Genomic DNA, 20318 nt, shown 5'->3' on the forward strand with positions numbered 1-20318 from the left:
CAGGTGCTCACTACCACTGCTGTGTGCAGCCTTTGCTTGTGTGTCCCATTCCCTCTGTTTGCACAGGAAGATACAATTGTCTGGGGTAGTGACTGCTGGAATACAAATCTTAGTGCAACTTTCTCTCCAACATGTGCTTCCATATTGATTTTTATTTTCATACCTGATGAATGTCACCGTTCCTGGAGGTGTTCAAGAGGGGATTGGACGTGGCACTTGGTGCCATGGTCTAGTCATGAGGTCTGTGGTGACAGGTTGGGCTTGATGACCTTTGAGGTTTCTTCCAACCTTAGTGATACTGTGATACTGTGAATGTGCATACCTCACGATTCATCTGCTCCCCCCCCCCCCCTTTCTTTTCAACTCAAACAGTTGATTTTTACCTTCCCTGAAACGCTTGTTTTGCCTGTTCCCTTGCTGTAGTCTGTGTTGGCTTTTGAGCACTAACACAGTAGACACAAATAACAGCAACAGCATCTGCGATTCTGGACAGCTCTGTCCTGTTCTGTGCACTTCCAGCACATCACTGGAGCAGTGGCTCTCGAAATCACAGCGTGGTAAATAGTTTTGTTGACGTGTAAAGTGAGCACAGCACCCAGCCTCGCACACGTGCCTCTGCTGGCACTGCGGTTTTGCAGGCAGTAAAGCTCGACACGGCTCCTTTAGCCATTTAACTAGCTCTGAACGTAGACAGTGGATGTGCTGAGCAGGAAAGACTGGTTTGTGCACACATGGTAATTGGGGAAAGCAGTCAGACTCCCTGTGGGTCCATTTTCTCTGCAGCCAGGTAAGAATGGTGCTCCGAGTCCAGTAGGCTTGCTGGTCTCTGGGTGTTGTAAGCCATTTTTTGAGACTAAAAAGAAATGTTGTTCTTGGAAGTCTAAAACTGAATTATCAGGGATGTTTTCCAGACTGTCTTCCAAGAGGACACGATGGAGGATTTGTGTAAGGTGTAGTCTGCAAAGGGTTCAGGGTGCTTGGCTGCTGTCTGTGCAGCAGTTCTGGAGGCTGAGCTGTGGGTGTGTGCTCTGGTTCTATCACTATTCATGCCACCACAGATTTGATTACAACATCTAGGGACTACCTGTTTGTCAGTGCAGTAGACCACAGAGACCTATCTAGAGCAGCAGCTTGTGGTGGGGAGAGGTGTGCTGCCAAGACAGAACTGAGGAGAGGTCTAACAGGACATAAGGTAAAAGGGCACCATGTTCTGTTTTGCAGGGAGTTTGGTTGTATGTTTGTGTTCTGCTTTGGGAGTAGTTTGGTTATGTAAGAGAAGCCAGATTGGTGCAATGTGCATATTTACACAGTGCTCATCCTATAGGCTTTATTTAAACTAAGACAATCTCAGGCTGAGAGACAAGAACTGACCATAAACTTTGTAGTGTTGTTGAAGCTCTTGCTTCCCGATGGAGCACAAGTGACTTTTGTTCATGAGTGGTGTTCATGAATGCAGAGCTTGAAGATCTTGGTCTCCTGTTCACCAAAAGCAGAATGGGACTTATCTCAGGGAATTTTCTTGATCTTGGGACACTGGCAGTGGATATGCTGCATGCCAGTTGCTGCTGTGGCAGCCTCTGGAGGGGTGAGTGCTGGGATGAGCTCAGCCATAAGGAAGCCTTGCCAAGATGGAAACACAGGCTGAGGAGCTGCAGCACATTTGCCTGCTGGCATAGCAAAGCTGGGGAGCATCACCTCCTTCTCAAACTGGTTTGCAAGAAGTCTGTTTTCAGGTCTTGTTCCTCTCCAGACTGGAGTGAAATTGACTCTGGATTTGAGCAGTGAGGTTCAGTCAGGGTTCTGCACTCAAAAGTACTGTCTTGGCTGGTCATTGCCATGCTGCTGCAAAGGAAGTAATAATTTTTTGCTTTAGAGGTGAAGAAATGAGGGCACTGCAGATGGTCTCAGGCTCACAAGCATAACCTTGTGTACAGCGTGGTGAGGTCTAATGTAAATTGATTTGAGAACTGTGGTGGAGGGAAGAAGGTAAACAAAATGCAGGTGTTAAATGTGCCAGTGATCTACAAGCATATATATATATATGTATAAAAAAAATGAAACTTCTGCATGAAAACGTAAGCTTGCCATCCCACCTGCTTTTTTCCCCCAGGTGTGTATGTGTGTGTAAAAAATGTTCCCTTTTGATTTTTAGTGGAATGTAGATTTCTGCACCTCTAATTGCTCTGTCACTTAGCACAGGCTGAACATAGGTTTCATCAAGCTGTCTTTGTTGGAGTGATGAAGGCAATTGCTCACTTTTCATGCAGGTAAAATGTGGGTTTAAAAACCTTGCTGAGGTAGAAGAACCTACAGCTGCATGTAGGGAGCAGTTGTGCCACTGAAGCCTGGAAAGTAGGATGCAGGTATAAAAGTGGGACAGGACAGGAGGAGGGTTTAATTGAAACGAGGAGCATTTCTGTGTGGCTCAACAGCACCTGAGGATTTTCTTCACTCTTGTGTCAGATACAGAGGATCTTCTGTTCCCTGAAGTATGTTGGTAACTTGTGTTTCTGTTGGTCATTAATTGATATTGATGCAGGCTCCTAATGATGCCTCATTCACAAATCTTTTGCTTAATTGATTTCTGAGGGATTTAATTGAAGTGTACTCGGGTTGTTAGACTACACTGCTTAAAAATACGCACAAGAGGTGCCAGGCAGTGAGTCTGGGAGATGGCCTGTGCATTGGGATAATCAGAAAATGAAGGCAGGTCCAGCAAAAAGGAGTCTGGGGTCTCTGGATGCCTCAGTACTGGAGTGAGCATCAAGCTATTTGTGAGTGGTTTCTCTCTCTGCACCCTACCATCTGCATCTTGCTGTAGTGCTGGCAGATGAAATATCCTCAGAGGAATATTTTTTCCTTTGCCAATACTTGTATGCCTCATAAATTTCCATGGTTATGGATCTCTGTAATGTGAACTGTTTTTTCCCTATTGAAAATGTTGATTAGGGAGGAAACACAGTGAACTAATTGTTCTGAGTAACACTCGAGCCACATAAATATTTCAGGGGATTTCAGTAGCCTTAAAAGGCTCAAAGTTGCACATGAGCGAACTTACCCAAATCGCGGCTGAAAAAGGGAGAACTTGTGAGAAGTGCCTAGGGATTTACATATGTATAGGCAGGCTTTGTAATGGTATGACACTCTGTAAGCCCATTTGCCATGTAAATGAGCCCTAAGATGCTTAGACACAAGACACATTTGATATTTCTCCTGTTTTGGTACAAATATTTTCTGCCCAAATGAAATAAATCCTGGGATAAATTCCCATGGGATGTGCCAGCATGGCAGTAATTGCAGAGGCAGAGCTTCAGGCTTGTAAAAGCACTGGTGGAAGAGCTGAGTTGCTGAGCTGGAGAGTAAGTGCTAGAAGGGACAGCTTGTTCCCTGTTCAGCCATATACTGTGCTTCATCTGGGAAATATGTGAGTTTACTGCCATTGTGTTTAGTCAGAATAGGATGAGATGTATTAAATGTTGCCTCTGCTATCCAAGAACAGCCTTCCCAGCCTTGGCTAATGGAGGCATGATGAAGGGAGCAGGAGCCTGGAGTGATCAGTACAATGGTTCTGTGCTGGGGAGCATAAAACATGGGAAAGATTATATCTGGTCGCTGGCCAAAAACCAGCTAACTCTTTAGAAATATTTGTTACTAGTAGGGTTTATTGTCTAAGGAAGAGTAATGGCAGCCATTCAAGTGATAAATCAAGGGAATGAGTTAGAAAAAACTAAGATGTGTTTTAAAAAGTCATAAGGATTTTCCTTTGTAGTTAGAAATCTAAAGGGAGAAGGGGAACACCCAGAAAGAAGCTCGAGCTTCTCTTGCTCTCTATCCCATTTATGTCACTTCTGGTGGGAAATGTAAGGTTTGGTTTACAAGTAGGTGTGCACCCTTCCCTCTGTGCTCCTCTAAGAGTGTTTTCTTCCTGTTTGGTCCCCTGCATTTATGCCTTTTCCTTTCCATTTCCTGCCTTATTTGCCATGCTCTGTCTTACAGTCTCACTGACCTTTTCTAACCTTTTTTTAATGTCTCTGTAAGAAGAGCCACTGTTCACAAAAGAAAGTTGTTTTGGTTTGTGTTTTTTCACATGACAATTTGTGGGACTCCCTGACACAATGCTGTGGCTGCTAAAAGATTATACAAACTCAGGAAGGGCCTGAAAGAACTCATAGGAGGTTACTAAATATCACTATGCAACCTTTAGTCTGGTGTTTATTTAGACCATACATCCAGGGTGCTGGAAAGATCTTGAGGGTAAGCACCACGGTGTGCTTACCTCATACCTAACTCTGACCTAGGCAGCCAAACCTGGGCTGCCAGCATCAAGACTGGGTAAAGTCATCCTGATGTTCACTCATTTCACCACAAAGGTCCTGTTGTAGCCTCTCCTCACATTTACCTTGTCTCTTTATTACAGCCCATCTGGGACATGTGAAGACTCACTTCTAACTGGGGAAACCAATGCTTGCTACTGGAGGTGATGTGTGCTTGGCTGCAGGAAAGAGTGCTTGCAGCAGGGCTGTGGGAGTTGGCGTATGTGCTGCTGCTCTCGGTTTGGCAGTGCGGGTGTCGCTGGCAGGGATTCTGCAAGCAGCTGGGCACTGCTGTGACACAGCATCACTGTTCTGCTACAGAGACAACTGGGTTTGTAGACATACAGTTCATGTGGAAGGCAGTTGACAGACTGAAAGCAAGGCAAGACACCAGACATCATCCCCCCTGGCTTGCTGTGGCTCTGTATCTGACCTTGCCATTCCAGGAGTGTTGATTCACAATCTGTTATGCCTTGGACTGGCTCAGGTGTGGGTTGTTAGCTGCCCCAGCAGCAAAAGGATGGGTGTAACAGCTCGTCCCCACTGTGACAGTTCCCATCTGGTCCCACCACATTTAATTGATGAGAGGTTGTTGTGTCCTGTCCAGGTGCAGACAGTCAGTGTAGGGGGTGATGTGCAGGTCTGTCTCCCAAACTGACATCAGTGAGGGTGCTCTGTAACCTGGAGGTTTGCCTGAAGTAGGACATGAAGCTGTAGGCATGATCTTTAGACTTGCTGTGGGCTTACATTTCAGGTAAGGTCACATCTCTGCTGCACAGCACACTTAGGTGCTGGAACCCATGCTCACCCCACGGGGCTGGGTTTCACTGCACAGGATACACCACTGCTATGCAGCTGGCAGCTCCTGCGCCGGGCACAGCTCAGTCCCTCCCAGCCTTTAGCTTTGGCAGGGTGCTGGGCCCACTCTTCACAGCACTGTGGGCTGATAAGGCAGAGTGTCCCAGAGCTGCTGTGACAGAGCTCTTCCCATGCTGTTGCCATGCCCTTCTCACACTGTTCTCATGACCTTGTGCCTGCAGCCCTGAGAGCTTGGGCATGGTGGGTGCACTGGGAAACTCCCCCTATTCCTGCTGTGTCCACTGTGTTGTGGGCTTTTGGGTTTGTACTACAGATAACCACAGCAAAATAACAGCATTGTGGATGGTGGTCACTTAAATACTCAATGGCATTAGCCAACAATAGATGCTCAGGGGACCTTAAGTCACTAGGTAACACTTGTACCTGCCTAGCACGCACTAATTGTTGCCATCATCTTCATCCTTGCTTGGGAAGAGCTCCCAGAGGAGGGTGCTTGCCTGAGACCTGTTGTTGCTTGTCCAGGCTTGCCATGAGCTGGGGAAAGATTTCCATCTCTTAATCTGCTCTTTAAATAGAGTTAGCTATGAGATGTTTTTAGGCAGGCTGAAATTTTGTACTTGTGCTGTGAGAGCATGTGGGGTGGTGTGCTGGTCTCAGAACAGCTCTGTGCTACTCCCAGCTTGGTGACTGCTGCCCAGCGTTGTCCTGAAGAAGCTACCTTAGCAATGGGTGCTGTTATGTACTACTCCCACTGAAATACCTTTTGACAAGATGTAGGATGAAATAAAGTCCTTCACCTATTGTCCACACTCTCCCTTTAGGCAGATCTTAGTGAGTGCTGTCACCTGTGTCAGCCCACACACTACAGCTGCTTATGGCCTCCTGTGTTTACTTACAAGTGAAGGACCCTGGCTAACTGTCAGGGCAGCTGGGAACAAGAAGTTTATCAGTCAGGGCATATATTGCATTTCCAGGGGGAGAGGATCTTGATTCCACAGTATTTTTGACAGAATGAGCCACAAAGTATCACTGCATATCCTTCAGTACAATCATAAACAAGTTGAAACATACCCAGTCTGTCTCCCCACTCTGTTCCTTAACCTGAATGCATTGTCAGTACATCTGCAGCTTACATGAACAGTGGAAAACAGAGGACTGTAAGAAGTCCTCATTGTTACTAGTATGCTATATAGACTGCTCCTGACTTGGTTCCCTTCCCACTGCCTTCTGTGGTCTCTGTTGTGCAGGGCTGAGTTGTGCTGCCCAGGCAGCATTGTTTTCAGACCCCCAAACTGTTCACTAGAGGAGCAGAAAGGCAGCCATAGTTGTGGGGGACAAGGTCCTCTCTGCTGAGGCTGCTTGGAAATAGCTGTTGCTTTTAAAATTAATTTGTATGCATAGACAAGCAATGGGATTTTTTCTTGATTCATTTTGCTTACCTTGTAATTAGGCTTTTATTGGACAAGGGAATGGTTGGGCAATGTCCTGGTCTCTATTGGCTGCCAAATCACTACAGTGTGTGGGCACTCCTCTGCAATCCCTACGAGCGTAATGTTTATACTGTAATCCTTTGCCTTGACGTGCCATATGCATGTTGCAGCTCTGAGTTTCAGTGTTAATTGAAATACCAGTGTTAATTGTGGAAACTTAGTCATGCAAACTCAGCTGGAAGGGGAAGCTTTTCGAGGCAGCTGTTTCGTAATTGTGTTTTGCAAGCGTTTAACTCTGTGACACCGGAGTGTTGTGATGCTCTGTGCTGCTGAGATCCTTGTGTACTTGGGTCCCTGTACCAGGAAGTGCTTTGGGAAGAAACTGCATGTGGGAGCAGTACTTTGGTTGGGTGCTCAGGGTGAGGGGGTGCTCAAGTGCCTTGGAGAGGTGTCAGGGAGCTGCTTTAGGAGAACTGAGGGCACTCTTGACAGCCAGGCACCTTTAGTTTCTCTCCTCCATCAGAGTAAGGTAATGTGGGGAGCAGAAGGTTCTGGGACCTTTACTCTTTCAGTAGATGAGAACAAGGGACATATGGTTAGGAAAGGGCACTTTGAAGCAGAATCAGTCTGCTGTCACCATGTGCCATTGATCCCAGATTTTCCTTTTGCTGAGAGAAGCTTGTAGCTGTCAGCAGAAGACCAGGGATTTCCTTAGGGAAGGAAAGAAATGCAGCTATGTAAAATGAATTTGGAAAGCAGGGCATTTAAAAGTGAGTCGATTAAAGAGTTCTTCATGTTGTTTTGAAATTCAAGGAAAGCTCAGAAAGCAAAGGTCCACATTCCTCCAGGAGAGGAAAGAACTACCTTCCAGCAAAACCCTGCTGGAAGCTGCTGGTTTCAGGGTACAGAAACCTTGCTCTCTCTTTATGGAAAGGTCTGGTTTTCCAGGCATGTGAGGCCAGTGCTGTTGATACCTTCTGAAAGCAGCTCCCCCAAACAGTGTCATTTCCAGGCTAAGGAGGCTAGAAAGAGCTTTTTGTCTGTGCTGGAGCACTGAAGCATGCAGAGCAGCGTTTCCTGGGGATGAGCTCCGTGCCCGCTGGAGGTGTTGCAATGTCTGCTATGTGAAAAAGAAAACGTTCAGAGATGGAGAGATTTCCTGGAGGCTGTCACCCAGCCCTATCCCTTTTGACTTTTTTCCAGGCATTTTGTTTAATTAAAAGTGAGGCTGGATTTCCGTGGTAGTGTTGTGCTGGTCAGAATGGCTAACTACCCTCAAACTGCTCTTTTTAGAGCTCTGGGATAGACTTACAGAGGATTAGAAGGAGAATGTGTGGAGATACAGAGAAATAATGGTGGCACCCTCAGCCTTCATGACTTCAATAGCTTTCTTTGAGTAGTATTTTACAGAGAATTTCAGCAGTTTCTTTTATTGATTTGTGCACTTTGTAGGTTATTTGTTACAGGTGGCATTCTGGAGTCTCTGTGTACGTGTTGGCCAATTACACTGAGAAGATTACATTAGAAATGGTATTTCTGCTTTGAAATGTAAAGTGCTCTCTACAACTACCTGAAGGGAGATTATAGACAGGCAGGGGCTGGTCTCTTCTCCCAGGCAACCAGCACCAGAACCAGAGGACACAGTCTCAAGCTGTGCCAGGGGAGGTTAAGACTGGATGTTAGGAAGAAATTCTTCACAGAGAGAGTGATTGCCCATTGGAATGTGCTGCCTGGGGAGGTGGTGGAGTCACCGTCATTGGAGGTGTTTAGGAGGAGACTTGTTAGGGTGCTTGGTGCCATGGTTTAGTTGATTAGGTGGTGTTGGATGATAGGTTGGACGGGATGATCTTGAAGGTCTCTTCCAACCTGGTTTATTCTATTCATCTATTTCCATGCTGCTTCCGTGATTTATGTCATTTTAGTTTGGTGCATACCTACCTAAAAAAAAAAAAAAGAAAAAAGGTATGGGAAATCACATTGGTGAAAGGTAAGTGATAAGTGATGCATGCTGAAATGTGGGCAGATGGAAGGGTAATGTAGCTTGTGGTTGGAGTTTCCTGAAGAGCCTGAAAACATCACCGCCTTGTGTCCTGTTTGCATTCATTCTGTGAATCCCCCGGGGCAAATACTTTGCTGGCTCCAGCAGAAGAGAGATGCTGTCTGTATTGTCCCCCATTTTTGAGGCTGGAATCTCATGCTGCTGGACTCTTGGTACCTATGATTTGCTTCTATGAAGTATGGGCATGCAGGATGCTCTTGGATAGTGCGGTGATCTGTTAGCACTGACAGGGGTTCAGCAGATCCCTTGCTTGCAGCGGGGAAGTGGAGGGTCATGGCTGGACTGGAGGGGCACGGGGAAAATAATAGAAAGAGGGTGGGGGCCAGTGGGTTCATGAGAGGTGTAATAAAGTAGGTTTATTCAGCTAGTCACAGAGGGGAAGGTCCTGGTTGCTGAGGTTGGGCTGGTAGGCAGCTGTCTGAATCCCTAGGGTGATTCCTGATTTGCAGAGGGTGAGCACAGAACCCAGGATGATAACATCTGAAGAGCAGCTTTGAAGACTGACAGTAACTGTGTTTGGAAGGCAAAACTTATGCAAAGAGGAAGGCTGAGAGGGCTGGGGGTGTGGGGTGTGGGTTCAAGTGTTTGCTGTAGGCTTCCTGCATAAACAGTGCCCAGCCTCGGAGTGCCTCCAGCTGCGCTTACAAGGGGAATAGTGTTTCTGGTCCTTCAAGAGCGCTGCCAGTGGAAATGAACACCAGAACAAACTGAAATAGCTAAACTCCACCCTTGTCTTGAAAGAGGTTCAGATGAAGTGGTGATCTTCGGCATTGGGCAGAGGCTTGTAGGAGGCGGGAGCTGCTGTCATCCTGCTGTATGCAGTACACAGGGTAAAGCTAGGTGATACAGTGTTGAATCCTTCTCATTGCATCCAATGTTTACAGTTGTTGCAGAAGCCCAAGAGGCAAATGGATGTGCCAGGGCACTGCACGTGCAGTGATACAGCACACCGGCCAATACAGACTATTGCTGAGCTGTAGTGTGGCCACAGGCTTCCTGTTCCTGCTCATGTGCATCCTTCCTCTTCTGAGCTGTGCTTGCTTGCTGCAGGGGGTGTGAAGCCGAGCGTGGCTGCTCCTGGTCGCCTCCAGCTGTGTGCATTTGTGTATCTGCTCTCACTGAGCTCTGATCACGACTTAGGATTTGTGCAATAGAAATTAGGAGAGTCCAGGCCATTCATCTACTTCGGCCATGGGCAGAGAACAAAAAGATTATTGAAGTGGCACTGAAGTGAAATGGCACTGAATGTTCTACATCAGTGTTTCATTTGACATTACAGAGCAGCAGGCACAAGAATAACATAAATGGAAACAATAAGGTATCTTAGCACACTTCTAACTCCATTTAGCTGTCTTTATTTGTAAATGTTTTTGTGGTTCATCTGGAGGATGAATTCTGAAGGGAAAATTCTCCTGTCTCCCTGCCCTTGTTTGAGGAAGGGGATGGGCAGTACTTTGTGTCTGGCTCTGCTGTCTTGCTGTGGACAGGTGAAGAGCTCTGTAGTTTGCTTGTCACCTCATGGGCTGCTGTAGATTCAGATGAGGGAGAAAGGGTGTGATTCTTGAAAGCTGCCTTTTCTCTTGTGCAAAGGCCAGGCCCTGTGTACTGAGTTACCAGAATGAGGTTTTGTTTGCTCTTATTTTTCCTGAGACTTCTGATAGTCCTGCTATGTCAAACCTGCATTCCTTGAAAGCAAGGCACCCAAAGGGGAGGTTTTTGAAATCTGAGACTTCCTCATTACCAGTCAGCACAGCAGGTCTCTGGAGGAAGTTTGGAAAATCCCCTCCCTTTAGTAGTATCATCTCAATCTCAGCTGAACATGACAGCTATGACACTGGTCAGGGAGTTGGCTTATGGGCAGTAAATGCCCTCCATATTTGAAATGCCACCTGTAAAGCTGTGGTTTTGTTTTCAACTGAGTCGTTGGTCTTGAACAGCGTGGAAAGCACAAGCTGGTATATGAGGGAACATGACTAGCTGCTTCTTACCTTCTCAGCAGCACCCTGAGCAATTAAACACAAAAGCCTTTGTTCCCTGGTGACTTCATTCTTAAGAGGCTTTTTTAATTTTAGTCCTTAGTTTCAGGAAGGAATAATGGGATTTGTCATTGACAAGAAGGCTGCATCTCAAATGTCGTGTGAAGGATCCACTCCATAATTCATGGGCTGGGGAGTGTGGGTGTCAAGAGTGTGTAATGGATAAGAGAGATTTCGGTTCAATGGAACTGTTGGTCTTAAAGGCAGCATTTCTTGCCGCCTTGATGCTTTCTTGACCCAGATCACCACACTTCTTGGTGACTCATCCAGGTACCCAGCTATTGTTAGATTCTCTGAAATAAATGTAGTGGTCTATTGGTTATTTTTTCATACCTGATTCCTTTTCCAATGCAGATGGGGAGTTGTGCAGTAATACCAGAGCTGTGCTGATTGATTTCTCTCTGCCATGGTTGCACCTGTAAGCCATGCATTCTTGTGTGTGGAAGTGCTGCTGGTTCTTACCTTATCAATCCTTCCCATGGATTCTATGAGTTTTGCTTGTTGTGTGATGTGTGTGGAACATGAGTAAGAGCAAGTCTGGCTTGGGCTGCTTAGGATCTGAATGTAAATGTGGACTATTGGCTTCCTTGTTCCTGGAAGATTGTAGCACACTCAAACCTTCCAAAAGGGGGCTGTTGGGTCTGCCAGATCTCTACAGGCTGAAGGAGCCACTTCCTTGCAGTCAGCCACTGTATGCCAGCTTCATGAGAGCTCCTGTCCTTGGTAGAGTAAATTAACTGTCTGACTCTGAAGTGCATTAAGGAGCACTTGTTTAATTTTCTTCTTGCAGTCAAGCTGAAGGTGTTACAAGCTCTGACAGAGCCGTGCTAATAGCTGAACACCAGCAACGAAGTTTGTGTCGGTGATTGCAAAGCAAAACTAACTGCCAGCAGCAGAGGTACAGCCTTTATTTCAGCATTTCTTCCAGTGTTTCTTTCTTGTAATGTCTTTGTATACAGATACAGGAGGCTCCTCTGTGCTGTCAGTGGTCAAATCCCATCTGTCTGCCAGCTGTGTGGGGCACACCTATACCGAGTGTTGGGGCTGAGCTCTGCTTCGGGAGCCATTGCCTGTGAGTGAGGCAGGAGCAAGCAAATGCCTGTTAGCTGTGGGGTAATCCGTTTTCAGTGGAGCTTCCTGGTACAGCTTACAAAAGCTGTGAGAGGTAGAAATAAACAAACTTTAGAAAATGAACTCAGTGACACAGAGCAGGAGCCTTTGGTGCAGCTGTGTCTGCGTGCGCGTCCGCAGGAAGTGAGTCGTACTCTGATGAAATCATCAGCTGAAGAATTCATGACTTTGACAATTCATATTTTGGGCTAAGTCAGATCTCTTCCTCTCTCTAGGCTTTTCCCAGGCATCAGGAATGTCTTCTGAGCCCACTTCCTCTGCCTCGCAGCAGCCCCCCACCTCTCCACCCTCACCCAGTTCTCTCCACCTGCCCGAGAGCCGCAGGCCAAGAGACCGCTCCCCGTCACCCATGAGGGGGTACCTCATCCCCAGCCCACTGCCCACCCGACGCACCAGGACCTTTTCAGCGTGAGTACTGGGAAACCTGCCTGGCAGGGACACACCGCACAGTTGCCTTGGACAGAATGATTGACCCCTGCCCAGGTGAAGGGATTTGTAGCAGAGAGGTTGTTTGTATCCAAGTGCTTTGGTATTTTACTGTTATCGCTTCTCCAATACGTTCTGATGCCACTAAACTTCTAGTCCAAATCACCTGTAGTTTTTCAGTGCTCTGTTTGTATAAAGGATGGTCTACATCTTTTCCAGTCTTTAAGACTCGAGTTCCACAGGGAAAGGGAAATACACTGAGATTTTTCAAAGCACAGTTCCTCGTCTGAAGCTTTGGACACTGGGTTGTGACTCTCAGGACCAGTTCCTGTCAGTGTTTCTTCATCAGCTCCACCTCTTCTGGCAGGACCTCTTTTCTTACCACCCCTGAAACAGTGGACCAGACCTCACTGGAAGTTCTGACCCTTTCACTGCTGACACCTGTGCTCCCATGTTACCTTTTAGGGATGGCCCATGACCCTGTCACTTTTCACAGGGCTTGTTTCCTTTTCAACTTTCTCACCTCCATCTTAATTGGTCAAATAGACCTGTAAAAGAATGTGTTGGTTTTAAAGGTATGAAGCCTGATCTCTATGATTCTCTAAGATTATTTGAGGTTTTCCATAAAATGAGCTTTATTGCTCTTTGTAGTTATTTGAGAGGTGTTCAGGAGGGGATTGGATGTGGCACTTGGTGCCATGGTTTAGTCATGAGGTCTGTGGTGACAGGTTGGACTTGATGATCTTTGAGGTCTCTTCCAACCTTGGTGATTCTGTGAGGTATTGACCTTAGCTTTCCTGTTGCCCCATGGTGGCATGCAGGCTCCCTCCCAAAGGAGACTCGTCCACAGTGCAGGAGAAGTTTGTTGTAAGATTTGGCAAAAAATGCTTATTACCTTTGATGGGTCTCCCAGGGAGGTGCTGACCTGCAGGAGGCAGTCTGGACTTTTGTGTTAATCTCAGTGGCCTTAGAATTGGGGTCTGAGGGTGTAAAGTGGCATTGTGGTCAATCCAGTACACTTCTGCCAGTCTGATGTGGTCAATCCAGTACATTTCTGCCAGTCTGACAATTAATTCTGTGTAAAGGAGGCCTGGTAGAGCTCTGTGAAACACTGTAGAGGACCTCAAACCCCTAGCTAGCCTATTTTGTGCTGCTTTTTGCTTCTAGCAGTGTTACCCAGCTCTTCTCTTCAAGAGTTATCCATGTGGATTTAAATAGCATCCATCTCAATGATGCTTTGTATTATTACTTCTGTGTTCAAAATGAGGTGAAAAAGAACAGTGGCAGCAGAAGAAAAATTTAGATGATGTCAGTTCCAAAAGCCTTCTATTGCCTTGAACCTTGTAATGGAAGTAGATGGCTCAAAGGAAGATAATTGTTGTGGTAATTGGGATTGCTCTTGAAAAGCAATTCCAAGCTAGCTTGCCTTGGTGCTGTGTTAATAATGAACTCTTTGTAATCCTTTTCAGCTGTTCATTCTAGTCTGGTTCTTAAAACACTAAAGAAATTGTTATTTGGCTTCCCGTTCTTTAATCATTAATTAGTGTAGGAATCTTGCTTGCCTTGAAAATAGCTCTAAACCTTCCTTTATTTTCTAAGTGTCTTTTTCAAAAAGAGGAGCTATAGGTGAGCTCTGGCCCCACAGTTGTATGGAGAAGATGAGTGTTACACAGGCAGTAGCTTGGTATTCAGTGGCATTATTTAGTTTTGGTTTATTGCAAGCCTGGGGCCTTATTCTCCCTCAGTGTTTTATCTCCTTGAATGATGCAACTGAACTTTAATGGCTCATTTAGGGCAGTGAGTGCTCTTCTGTGTAACCAGCGTGCACGGGGTCAGGTGCATCCACAGCTTTATAGACCTGGAAATGAAGTTCTTTAACACTTTCAGCTGTATTTCTGTAGTGTCAGTTTGACTTAAGGAACAGACCTGTTGCCACATTTTTAAATTATTTAGTTTAAAATTCTGTAAACTTTGGAGATTTGGAAAAGCAGTGTCAAAACTTCCATGAAGCATGTGACCAAATGGCAATAAAATCACTTACTGAGTTTGAATAGCACCAAAATCCTTTTCTAACATGGGAGCAACCTCCTGAATAGTCACGGCATGAGAAGATTCTGACTTAGTGACTCCTTTCTGTTAACCCTGCAAGACATCTAAAGCACTTGGCTTAATGAAAGTATTTGAGTGAATTTAAATCCCTGGAAATTCAACTCTGCATATCTGGTGGGATTTAATCACACAGCTTTTAGGATGGGCCAATTTCCTTGGGTTCACGCAAGCTGTTTTTCTTGACAGCAGCAAGTCATCCTAAAAGTTTGTCTTCAAATAGTAGCCCTCCAGTGCCTGAAAGGGCTACAAGAAAGGCAGGAAGGGCTTGTAGTGATAATGAGAGGGAGTGGATTGGACCTTGAGAAGGGCAGATTGAGACTGGAGATAAATTCTTTACAGTGAGGGTGGTGAGACACTGGAACAGGTTGCCCAGAGAGGTTGTGGATAGCCCCTCTCTGGAGGTGTTCGAGTCCAAGTTGGATGAGGCCTTGAGCATTCTGGTCTAGTGGAAGGTGTCCCTGCCCTTGGCAAGGTGCAGGTTGTAACTGGATGACCCTTAAGGTCCCTTCCAACTGAAATAATTCTATGAATCTATGAAAATCTGTCTTGTTTTAAAGTACAGGTCCCATGACAGTAGAGGAGATCAATCTTGAGTCTTGGTGTTATGCATACCAGTTATGCTTCATAGCGTGCTGGACTCAATGGAGGTGAAAGAATGACTTCACTGGACCTTGGGCTGGCAGGATAGTGATAGACATGGATGCAGAAGAGCAGGGTGTGTGTATGTACACACACGTGTGTGCACAGTGACACAGCCTCACGCATGGCATCCTTGCCATCCCACATGCACACACTTGCTGTTACAGTTGGAAAAGCACATTCAGAACCTGGGGGCATACTGGCACTTCTGAACTCGTGACAGGTAGAAGATGATTGCATTTAGTACAGCATCTAAAAGAAAATTTGGCAGGGTGGTAACAGCAGATGGATTCAGGGTGGCCGCTGATGGATTGTAATGAAGCAAACATCATCATTTTTATCTCCCATAAAAAGGCTACAGGCAAAACATATGCAGCGTATGAAATGAGTGTTCAGCAGTTGCTACACAGGAGTGTACTCACTGGGAGTGAGTATTGGGCCATTTGTGGCATTTGCTTAGTGTGCTCTGGCTGACAGAGCTGGATGCTGTCACATCCGTGCTCAGCAATGAAGCTGCCCCTTTTGTGCTTTCTTTTGCAGAACTGTGAGAGCATCGGAGGGGCCCATCTACAAAGGTGTCTGTAAATGCTTCTGTCGCTCCAAAGGCCATGGCTTCATCACCCCTGCAGATGGAGGGCCTGACATCTTTGTACATATCTCTGAGTAAGTCACCTGGAGGGGCTGAGGGGGGCTGGAGGCAGCTTTGGTTTGCCTTAATTATCAAGTGATTTTGATTCAGTTACAAGAATGGTTTATAATCTGTCAGCCTTACCTCAACAAAGAGGAGTTATGCAGATGTTCCTGGCAGCAGTAGCTTATGCTCTCTTCTTTTCCTGTCTTACTATAAATCTCTTGAGTGAAAAACTAGACGATGATCCTGTCAGATCTCTTAGAATAGGCTGTATGGTTTCACCCAGACCCAGAAACTTGCATTTACCTGAAGCAAATAATCCATGTGGCATTCAGTTTTAATGTGAAGGTTTATAACGCTGAAAATTCCCTGCTTTTACTTTACAGTGCTTGCAGCCTCGTTAAGCTAAAGGTTAATTACCTTTTACTGTTAGGAAAAGTCATACCTTTATTACTTCCTTGAATTTTTCTAGTTTCAATTTTGAGCCATTTATAGCTAAAACTTTTCCTGCTGAGAGTTCATCAGTACCTCCACTTTTTTGCCTTGAACACATTGTGAACCTCCCCCTCTGAAGTTACCTTTCTGATAAACTCAATAGATCTTTCAATGAGAATTTTTTTTGTCCAATCTAAGTCTTTCCAGTCTCTTTTCAAAGTGTTCTGTAGAATTGAAATACAATTTTAAAACAATACACTGCACACATGCTTCCAGTATATGGAGATAAAATCTCTAGACTCCTGCTTTAGAATTAGAATTAACCAGGATGGAAGAGACCTTTGAGATCATCGAGTCCAACCTATCACCCAACACCATCTAATCAACTAAACCATGGCACCAAGCACCCCATCCAGGCTCTTCCTAAACACTTCCAGTGATGGTGACTCCACCACCTCCCTGGGCAGCACATTGCAATGGTCAGTCTCTCTTTCTGGGAAGAACTTCTTCCTAACATCCAGCCTGAGCCTCCCCTGGCACAGCTTGAGACTGTGTCCTCTTGTTCTGGTGCTGCTTGCCTGGCAGAAGAGACCAACCCCTACCTGGCTACAACCTCCCTTCAGGTAGTTGTAGAGAGCAATGTCTCCCTTGAGTCTCCTCTTCTCCAGGCTAAGCAACCCCAGCTCCCTCAGCCTCTCCTCATAGGGCTTGTGCTCCAAACCCCTCCCCAGCTTTCTTGCCCTTTGTTTCTTTACATCCCATAATCATGTTAGCTCTCTTGTCTCTATTTATTTTTGCTGAGTTGCTTATCTGCTCTGACCTCAGCCTCCTTTGCAGCATCAGGGTTTGGTGCAGTTCCAGTGCATTCTGGCATCTCCAGCAGCGGTGTCTGCATTCCTGAGATGGATGACTTCATACTGGATGCAGTTCCAGTGCAGTCTGGCATCTCCAGTAGCAGTGTTTGCATTCCTTGTTCCTAGATGGATGACTGGATTGTACTGCAGCACATCTGAGGTGCATGGTCTCTGCCTGCCAGGAGTTACACATCATGCTCTGGGACTTCACTGTCACTTCTTGGCTAGTCTGCAGGGTTTAATAGACAGTTTTGGTTTTGTGTCTAGATTGAGGTGTTGACCAGCAGTGGGCCTCAAACTGGCCTCTGAGGATGTGTATTAAAGATTGCTCAATGTTTGTTCTCCAGTAACTTTTCAGCTCTATCACCAGTGTTTAGTCTGCATGTGGAAGTTGTGGATAACCATTCCAAAGAAGGATTATACAAAAGCCTTACCAAAAGTATTCATCTTGCCCTAGCTGTCTTTCCTGCTTGTGTGTGTAGCATTTGTCCATGGAGAAGGAGCACCCTGGGCTGCTTCCAGTTCTCTGAAACGTTGCTGGGTGTTGGCAAACCATAACATTTTAGGACTCATGGGTGCAAGTGGGCTGAGTGAGTGATCTGACTTATGTGTCTGGCCCAAGGAAGTGTTACTTACTGTCTTCTTTTTCTTTTGTCTAATACAAATGCAGAATGTCTTCTTGTTGGGTTTAAGTTCTTGAGGAAACATTTCTTCTATCATAATTTAAAGATGTTGCTGTGAATAGCTAGTCTGACCTATGCAGCTACTGATCAACAAGGCTTTAGTTAGAACAGCCCTCTGACAGAAACATGAATTCTCAGCCCTCTAATGAATTCTTTTTAAAGAACTGTCTATTTTGAGAGCTGTTTTTTTTTTTCCCCTCTACATTTTCTCTTCCAATTAGTTCAGTGAAATGTTCTTCCATTACATGAGATTAACCCTTTCACAACTCTAGAGAACTTTGATTGGGGCTGCCCTTTGTTTGTATGTACAAAATGTCACCTAAGCTTTCAGCTGTTGCCCAGGTCCTGTGCTATGACCCAACCCATCTTTCTGGGCCCAAATGCAGTACTTGATTCTGGGAGCACTAACTGTTCCTACCCTTAATCCTCTCCTATCAACTTTATTTCTTGGAAGCTCCAGTGAAATTTTTCTGTTTGGCTACTTAAGGCTGTCCTACTTCTCCTGTACTAAAGTCCTTTATGACGTGGTTATGACAAACAAGTTTTTCACTGCCATGGCTATGGAGATCGCTGTGAGAGGCCCCCCTCTCATGGGCTGTGCTAGATGGTGTATCCATCCTGTATGCTTTCAAAAGGCTTTTCCTCTGAGCCATCAATTAACTGTATTTGGGTGATTGTAGCCTGAACATGGTCTGCCACCCTTCTCTTTCTTCCATGCACTTCACCTGCTCTAAAAAGCCTGCTGAACAAGTCACCAAGGTTGTAGAAGTTCCTGGGCACCCACCCTTCTTGGTGTATCTTCAGCATGTTTATTTTGCTGATGTGTGTTGAGTTCTCTGCTCTCACTCTCACCCAGCCATGCCCTCAGGCCAACCCTGCACTGGAAAACAGGAGCAGATAAAGAATGAGAAGGGGAGAGCCACTGTGTAGGCTGTGGTTGGTGTGCTCTGGTACAACCTTCAAATGGAGCTCTGGCTTCCCATGTCTCAGCTCAGTGCCCTGCCTGCTGGACCAGGCTGCTTCTCATTTTTAGAGGGGGAGCTGTCTCTGCATACCATAAGGTGGTATGCTGAAATCTTTCTCCAGCATGGTGTCTGTTTACTGTAGATGAGAAGATCAGAGGGGACCTCCTCTACCCCACCTGCTGCTGCAAGGCTCCTGTGCCTTTCTGGCAGATACTTTACATGTTATATGTTGTACTCTTAACAGTTCCAGTGCTGGGGATCCACTGCCTCCCTGGGCAAGCTCTTCCTGTAGTTAACAGACATGGCTCTTACTTACTTGTTTCTGAGATTTAACTGGCATCTCCCTTACATTCAGTATGGCCCTTCACTCCTCCTTCCATCTCCACAGCAGAGAAATGATTCCTCTCCTCTGTAAGCCTATCACTTATGTGTTCAAAGACCATTTTCCTTGCTCTTTTAGAGATGTTTTAGCAAGGTTTTAATTCGTGTGAATTTTCTGGGTCTGAAGGATGTGTTTTATACAACTTTTAATAGGCTCAATTCTGCTCCTTTGAAACCAACAGGACTTTTTTTTTCTATTGAGCCAGGACTTGAGCCACTGCTTAAATGTGTTTTTATGTAGGTACTGCCTGGGAAATTAAATTCAAAAATAGCTGATGTTTCTGCCTCAACCTGTTATTGAAGAGTGCTATTATTGGAGTGATGGAGGTTTCAGCACATTGTATTCTTTAATTACCCTGAGTGTTTCTGAATTGTTGGAAACAACTTCTAGTGCTAGAGGGTGATGGTATCACTATCTCAATTCTGATGCAAGGCAGCAGTGGCAAGACAAATTAATAATGCCTTTCATTTCAGTTCATTTCACAGTGAACTAGAAACACTGCTCTTTATTGATGGGGAATTGCTGCTTGCAGCAGCATTCTGTACCCACTGTGGCTCAGGGGACTCCAGTGACTCTGGTTTGCCTAGTATGAGTTTTGAGATACTGCTGATCTCTATCACACAATTCTTTTCTGCCTGTCTTACTTAGTTAAACCTGAATGTGAGAGAGAGATCAATCTGTTCACTGTCTCAGTGTGATATAGGCTTCTACTTGTGAAAAGAGGATTGTTTCTTCTGAATCAATTCTCCCTGAACACTAGGATTTCAGGGATGGGGATAAAAATGGTATGCCAGTTTGGATTCAGCAAGATAGACTGTTCCTCTGACTCCATCACTAAGCTGTGATGATTAGTGAAGGTTTTGAGCATTGGGACCAGCTGCCTGTCTTGCAGATTAATGCAGCTGTAAACATGAAAACTTAATTTGAAGAATTATTTTTTCCCCTTTCCTTAAGCTTTGGGGAGCTTGTAAGGTTACACTTCAGTGAAAGTAGCTTCTGCAAAATGGGATGTCTACTTTCCATTGATTTTTGCTAGGTAACAGCACTTATGGAAACAGCAGTGCCATGCTAAATGAGCATTAGCCTAAAAATAAGGTCAAATATATGTGGCACTCAACAGCTTCTTCACTTGGCATCTGCAAAATTTTACATTTTGATACCTGTGTGAGAGTTGGAAGGTGAATGTGGGCATGTGGAAATATTTGAGTGGCACTTGCAGCATAGCTGTGTTACTGTGAGGCTGGACTTCAGCTGTGGGTAGATACACAGCATAAGAAATGCCAGTTGGAAAGGTGGGTTTAAAAGATGGGTTTTGTCTTCATGGCTCTGAAGACTGCAGAGAAGATTTGCATCAGTAACACTTGTGTGGAGCCAGTTCTGCTTTTTAACTGATGAAGTAAAAGTGT

At 45.4% G+C, this 20318-nt stretch overlaps 1 protein-coding gene across 6 annotated transcripts in view; it reads left to right on the forward strand.

The window, feature by feature from the left end:
• The window catches only part of CARHSP1 (calcium regulated heat stable protein 1), a 40591-nt gene that overhangs the window by 7212 nt on the left and 13061 nt on the right, over nt 1-20318 (forward strand). For 2 of the 6 annotated variants that reach the window (XM_068147159.1, XM_068147164.1), the window contains exons 2-3: nt 12004-12196; nt 15503-15625. In XM_068147159.1, coding sequence (XP_068003260.1) covers nt 12024-12196; nt 15503-15625 — 296 coding nt within the window. In that variant the 5' untranslated portion in view covers nt 12004-12023. Of the gene's footprint in view, nt 1-766; nt 788-1091; nt 1193-11447; nt 11556-12003; nt 12197-15502; nt 15626-20318 lie in introns of those variants that run through there. The other 4 variants (XM_068147162.1, XM_068147160.1, XM_068147165.1 and 1 more) reach the window with 4 other exon arrangements.

This window comes from Melanerpes formicivorus, unplaced genomic scaffold (assembly GCF_026170545.1).
Source record: "Melanerpes formicivorus ecotype bairdi unplaced genomic scaffold, bMelFor1.0.p_v2 SCAF_14, whole genome shotgun sequence".
Lineage (NCBI taxonomy): Eukaryota > Metazoa > Chordata > Aves > Piciformes > Picidae > Melanerpes > Melanerpes formicivorus.